We start from the raw sequence: 6,876 nt of genomic DNA, 5'->3' as shown, positions 1-6,876 counted from the left end.
GACCGGAATAAAAACGAAGAATAATTAATAAATAATAATAATAAAAATAATCAAACCCACATAGCAACGAGGGACGGGGCAAATAAAAATACAGGTAACGAGGATTTACATCTACGTGTATGTACACGGGACAGGGAAGTTTTCCACTTCCTCCTCTTCCTCCCCTTCCCCTCAGAAGCACAGTCCGGACACACCGTGTACAAAAAGGGTCGTAGAAACGACTGCGGCCGGTGGAGCGGCCCCGGGGGTAGCCCCTTCCCCTCCGCTCCCGGCTCCGGGCGGTTGTTGGTTTCACCTTTCGGGAACGGAGGGAAAAGCCGCTCGCAGACGGCATGGCCGGGAGAAGGATGGAGGAGAAAGACGAAGCGTCGTCGGGCTTATAGGTGCGGGGTGTAGAAGGCCGGAGCTCCGTAAGTCTGCGAGCCCAGGACGAAGGGCGAGAGGACGGCGGGGCTGGGCAGGAAGGGCAGCTGCGCGGCGCACACCAGCCCGCCCGCGGGGTGTCCGGCGTAGCCGCCGGGCCCGTGCATGGAGAGCGGGTTGCCCATGGGCGGCGAGTGGCTGAGCGGGCTGAGCCCGCCGGGCAGCGCCCCGCCGCCCAGCCCGCCGCCCGCCCCGCCGCCCGCCCCGCCGCCGCCCGTCGGAGCGCTGGTGTCGGCCCCCGGGTTCTGCTTCTTCCACTTGGTGCGGCGGTTCTGGAACCAGATCTTGACCTGGGTCTCGGTGAGGCTGAGGGACAGCGCCAGGTTGAGGCGCTCGCACACCGACAGGTACCGCGTGGACTTGAATTTGTTCTCCAGCGCCACCAGCTGCTCGTAGGTGAAAGCTGTCCGCGCCCGACGGGGCTTCCCCGACTTGGAGTCCGAGCCCGTCCGCTTCCTCTTGGGCTTGGCCGCCTGGCTCTGCTGCGTCCCGCCGGGACCCGCCGCCGGCTGCTGGGGCGGAGGGGGCGGCGGTGGCGGTGGTGGCGGCGGGGGGACGCCGCCTGCCTCGGCCGCCTCGGCGTGGAGGTGGCCCACGTCCGCCTCTCCGGGTGCCGCCGAGCTGCTGGCGCTGCTGCTGGTGCTGCCGCTCTCCTCGCTGCACAGCTCCTCGTCGTCGGGCAGCTCGCTGTCGGGGCTGCGGCTCGGCCGGCTGCTGTAGTCGAGGTCGCACTCGTCGGCCTTGTAGAGGTCGCCGTCCTCTGCGGACAATGAGAGCTGCGGTTAGGACTCACCGCCCTGTCCCGACCCCGATCCCCACCGCCCTCTGCGTCCCCGTGGAGTGACCCCAGCCGACGGTACCGCGCTGTTACTGGGACGGGGATGCTCGGAAAGCAGGGCCGCGGTGCTCGCCGCACCGGGACAAGCCGTGGGGATGCGGCCGGGCCGGGCACCCCTCGGCTGCGCCGCCGCTCATCCGGCTGCGCTGCACAGGGGCTGGGAAACAGCCGGGACAGGGCTCGGAGCCGTTCCGGGGGCTGCAGCTGAGAAAGGGCTGCGCAGCCCGGGAGTCTTTGCCAGGGCTGCCCCTTCCGAGCCACTCATCTTGGGCAGCAGCTGGCAGGAGACGTAGCCAGGGCAGGGGATGGACCTCAAAGGCCGGGAAGGCCTTTGGGAAGGCAATGGGGGATCCCCGGAGCTGCGGCAGGGAGAAGTCCCCGCTCGGGCAGAGCAGCGTTTTGGAAGCGGGCAGCAAAGATGTCACATCGCTTTTAGCAATTTTAGTGACGGAAATGTCTGCATCCATGGATTTTACTCTGGAATTTTAACCCTTCCTCCGCCTGGTTTGACCTCTTGTCACTTCCTGAGATGGAAGTATTAAAGTGGAGTAAATACTTGTATTGATTAGCAGAGCAGATAGAAACTTAATTAAACTCATTTTGTGTAATGTACAAAGTAGTTAACGGTCATTTAATTTATTTGGGTTTATATTACTCTCCAATTAACGGGTCTCCATTGGAGAACAGGGCAATTATCCGATATTTAAGGCTGTTGGACTCCTGCTGACGATTCTGTCACCGTGAAGCCTGGAAGCGGATCTCCGTTTCCAGAGAGCTAGCGACTCCCGACCCCACCGGGACCCGGACTCCTCTGGGAGAACCGGGAGGCAAATCCGCCCTGCCGCTGGGCCGGGATTGCGGGGACACAGAGGGAGCCCATCAGTATAATCCTTTATAAACCCAATATAATCCTTTCTCTTTTTTAGCTTTCAGACACCCCCAAACTTCCCTCCACTAGCACCTACAACGGGGCTGCAGCCCCGGCAAGCCCCCATGAAGGGCTACTTTAACTTGGTTAACCGAGATAGGGAAATAGAAACTGAATCGCTCATTTGCCACCCTTACCCCAGCGTACTTCAGTTATTTTCAATCCTCCAGATTCTGAGCCCTCACCTCAAATGTGGTCAGTGCCCAAATACCGACACCCTAAAGCCCGTATGAGCAACCTTGTCTAGTGTAAAGTGGTCCTGCCCGTGGCAGGATATCGGCACATGATGATCTTTAAGGTCTATTCCAACCCAAAGCATTCCTTGATACTATGATCAGGGGTGTTTTTAAAAGAGTGCATTTTGTTCAACGAGTTGATTTTGGCTAATACCGGGGATGCCTTGCTAGCTAGGAGAGAAAGTGGCAGAGAAGTTAATTGTAATCCCTTTCACCCGGTGAACATCCCATCACAAAACATCCCTGGATAACTGGGGGTCCTTGCGGAGCTCTTGGCAGCTTTCAGTTCAGCGCCGGCCGCTTCCCCGGCCCGACACGCTGCCACCCGCAACCTGTAGCACATCCCGGGAACGGCGCTGCCCAATTCCTGCACCAACAATTCGTAAGAAGCGCGTGGATCTCCACGCATGGGATAGAGCCGACACGTCGCTCCCACTCACCTGGAGCAGGGGAGGAGCAGCTCGTGCGCCAGAGCCTATTTTACCCCAATAAACTCCACGAAATCCCACCCGCAGCTGCACTAAAACATTCTTTAAACAAGAGCATCGCAGCGCGAATACAACCGCGACTGGGATTGACGCTGGATTTGAGATTTCGCTTCTGGAAAACGTTAAATGTTGTTTTCAAACGAAGTTTTAAGTGTTGTTTTGTCACATTAAAAGAGTTTGAGGAGCGGTGAGTGGCAAACCCTTTCCGAACTTCCCTTGTGCCGGCGAGCCTCGGCTTTTGCCTGGTGCAGGCTCTACTTCTCGGAACACTTCTCCTGAATGAAATCACTGTTTGGGCGAGTGTTAATGACGATGGGGAAAGAGAGGAATTAAATGCCGTGATTTTCGAGCTGTCCCAGCTCTATCCGTGGCCGTTGCCACATCAAGGCGGCAGCCCCCAAGGGCGCAATGTCCGCAGAGGAAGCACCCCGAGCCGTGGTGCCTTCGAATAGATTTGTTTTAAGAGAGGGGAGAGAAATACATTTCTCTCCTTGTCTGGAGATAAAAGTGTGAGATTAGCGATAGGCCGCCCTCGTCAGTCTTTCTGATCGCCCAGATCTATTTAGTATGACAAAAAGTCAGATGAGTTTAGACGAATAATTACCCCAGCCACGCTCTGCCGTTAAAAATCGCTTTTGAATTCTATTACTGCCCCGTTCCTGCTTTTGCTTTAGGGAGGAGAAAATGCGGATGAGAAAATCTCCATCTCGGGATGGAGATTCCAGACCTTATTCCCAGCCTAATTGTACTTAAACGAGCCATGCTATGGCGGGATTAGGAAGCTCCGAGTTTTCCTTTCCCGTCCCGGCCACAGGGAATTTATATTTCCCAATCCAAGAAGTTATTCCCCCGCCACTCGCCGGCTTTTCTCTCCCTTCTCAGGACACAGAATAGCTATAGATATTTTTCCACAACTACCGTCTTTTCCCGGAAACCCTCCGCTATCCCCACAATCGCCGTGTTTAGAGGTGAGAAAGTTGGGATATTTGGACCAGGAAAAAAAAAAAAAAGCAATCTAGAGCTTGGGTCGAATGCAATTCCCGATCAATAGCGAGCCCTAATAAGTGTAATAGGTTTTAATCGAGTAATTATCCGAATTTTGACCCTATAATTTAGATGTTAGGGAAGAGTTTGCAAGGTGCTTGAAAGAGATATGCACAATTCGATAATAGGATATCGATCCAGGCAGTCCTACATGCCACTCTGGGGCGATTTCTCCCATTATCCAGCCTCTTTACGCTGCTAAGCACATTTTACCTTAAATGTAATCGAAGGAATTTAATTGTTTTTCCAGAGATAACCAGCATTTTGTCACAATTAGTCTGATTTGTCCTAAAAAAGCCAAGGGGAGAGAGAAAATTGAATCTGTCGCCCAGAGCAACGGGGAAGGAGGGAGGGAGAGACCGGGGCAGCGGCGCTGGAGCCAGGCGGGGAGAGACGCGAATGTCCTGGGTGCCTGGGGAAAGCGGGGACAGAGGGGGCACGGGGAGAGGATTTCGCCTGCCCGGGGCCGGGTTTCGCGTCCTCTGAAGCCTCAGCTCCAGGAGCCGCTTGCGAGTTTTCCTGAGCCAGAGCTCCCATCCCGGGCTGCCTTTTCCCAAGACGATGAGGACTGCGGGATCACTCCCCTCCCCACCCGGCCCGGCCCCCGGGACTGATCCTGCCGCTGCAGGGGGTGCACAGGGCGAAAAGCCGGGGTGTCTCTGCTCAGCGCTCAAGGAGAGGAGCACGGCCGGTGCCACGCCGCCAGCCCCGGGAGATCCGCTCCCCCCTCAAACGCAGTTTTCCACCTCTTTACACCAAGTAACAGCAGCGCAGGGAGCGTTCGCACTGCCCCGAGAGCCGGCTGCCCCCGAGGATGCCAGGGGAGGAAGAGGGGAACAAGAAGCATGCAAACCCCAATCCCGGGGGGACTCCGAGCCCCCAGCCCCACTTACTGATCAGGCCTGCGGGCTTCTTGCACGTCTCGAAATCTTCGGCTAGAGCCTTTTGCTCGGCCAGCTCCGTCCCTGAGTCCTCGGGCTTTTCCTCTGCCCCCAGCGTGAACTCGGTCCCCACCGATTTGTACAAGCCCCCGCAGTGCCTCCGTTTGCTGTTGAACTTGTTAGGGTCCAGGATGTCGAGCACGGAGAAGGAGGTGGTTCTGTGCACCGCGGGCAGGGCGGCCACTGCCCCCTCTTGTCCGGGAGTGTTGCTCTGGCTGTCCCCTTGCCTGTCCCGGTTCCCTGGGCAGGAGTAGAGCGGCAGCTCGCCGCCGGCCGAGAGCCGCTGCTCCCCATGGCTGTCCATGCTTTCCCCGTGCAAGCCGCAGGACTCCCCGCCGATGCCGGCCGCTGTCACCGCCGCGGCTGCCGCTGCCGGGATGGAGATGTCACCGACCTTGTCTCTGCTCACATTCATGTCTCTTTGCAGAGCCCCTCTCGGCTGCAACTTTCCCCCCCACCCCGCTCCCCACCCCCCCTTCTTTGCTCGGCCCCCCTCCGCTTTCCTCCGGCGAAGTTGAGCTGGAAACTCCTCCCCGGCCCCGCTCGGGCTCCGGGCTCCCGGGGTCCAGCCGGCCGGAGCCGCCGGGAGTCACAGGGTGATGCTCGGCTCAGAGCCTCCGCTCAGCTGCTCCTTCTTCCTTCTCATCATCCTCACCAGGCTACCCCCCACCCCTCACACATACACACAGACGCGAGGCTGTATCTTATTTATGCATTCATATTTAGCACTGGGTTGTAATTGGCTACAAATTAATCCCTCGCCTGTAATAGTCTGTAATCTTCATCACTGGAGGAGAGACACGGTGAAAGTGTGTGCCGGGGGAGGGGGGCAGAGCGGGAGAGCGGGTGAAGGATGGTGGTGGCGGTGATATACTTGGCTGTCAGCTCTGTTTCAGCACACCTCCACTCATCTGGAAAGCATCTAAATAGCCTTATTTGGCGAAGTGGGAGGAGATGACGCTTTCTTTTAAATAATTGCGGGATCAATATAAAGAAGATATTATACGTAGAAAATGGGAATTTAAGGTCTCCCATCCCTAATAGCGAAGTTAGATGATCCAAAGGGGATTATACGTGTGTGTGCATGGGGGGTGCGGAGGTGTCAGCGCTCAGCACCTGTTTCCCTTCCCCTCTGGTTTTATTTAATTAGAACAAAAGGAGAAAATGATGGAATTGAGGGTTAGCGGTTGGAGCAGGGCTGGAGTCTGCGAATTCCCTCCCCCCCTCGCCTCTCTCGCTCTCCCCCTTAGCTAATTAATTACAATTAAATATCAAACGTATGTGCCAGAAGAAAATGAATACGTTTAAACGGCACAAGAGAAAACACCACGATCGATAAATTCTGAGTAACTGGGAGAAAAGGTCTGTTCCCTCCCATGCGGGAGTAAAGCAATGACCAGCCCAACTTCCTCTTTCGGGTAAAGAGAGAAAAAAATACTCTCTTATTAACGCTGGGTTTAGTTACGGGAGATTAGGAGATGGGAATAAAAGTTCACTGCGGATTATAACGCCCGAATTTCTTCCCCGACCTCATTTCCTTCCCTTTCGCGTAGAGCCGTGTGTGCTTTGATCATATCCATTTCATTCTTATTTTGGACGCTCCAGTCGCTACTCGGTTTGAATTAGCTGCCAAGGGAAAAAAAAAGGGGGGGGGGGGGGAGGGGGAGTTGTAGGAAAATAGAGAAAGCATAAAAGGAAAATGAGATTTTTTTCCGTCTTTGAGGCTGGTGACACATACAAGGACAGGTCCTTTGCAATTACCGCGGGCAATGATCCTTTAGAAAGCAGAAATTAAAAGTTGGGAGAAATAATGGGTAAAACAATCAGCTTGTAATTTTGGTAGGGCTTGGACATGATTAGTCCATCAGCGGGCTGGGCCCAGGGGAGTCCCGTGGAGCCGGAGCCCACAACAGCCCCCGCTCATATATTATACAGCAGCCCTTAGATTTTAATCAGACACCACAACAGTGTCCTTTCC

The 6,876-nt window shown here is 55.8% G+C and overlaps 1 protein-coding gene across 1 annotated transcript; it reads right to left on the bottom strand.

Annotated features, from left to right (window-relative positions):
- Nucleotides 1-377: 377 nt before the first annotated feature.
- On the bottom strand, nucleotides 378-5,202 carry NKX1-1 (NK1 homeobox 1). The gene is made up of 2 exons (XM_065665316.1): nucleotides 4,851-5,202; nucleotides 378-1,183 (listed from the first exon to the last, which is right to left on the bottom strand). Exons 1-2 carry the CDS (start codon nucleotides 5,200-5,202, stop codon nucleotides 378-380), a joined length of 1,158 nt encoding a protein of 385 aa, XP_065521388.1.
- Nucleotides 5,203-6,876: the final 1,674 nt, after the last annotated feature.

This window comes from Lathamus discolor, chromosome 1, assembly GCF_037157495.1.
Source record: "Lathamus discolor isolate bLatDis1 chromosome 1, bLatDis1.hap1, whole genome shotgun sequence".
Lineage (NCBI taxonomy): Eukaryota > Metazoa > Chordata > Aves > Psittaciformes > Psittacidae > Lathamus > Lathamus discolor.
This window is presented reverse-complemented; position numbering and strand designations above follow the sequence as displayed.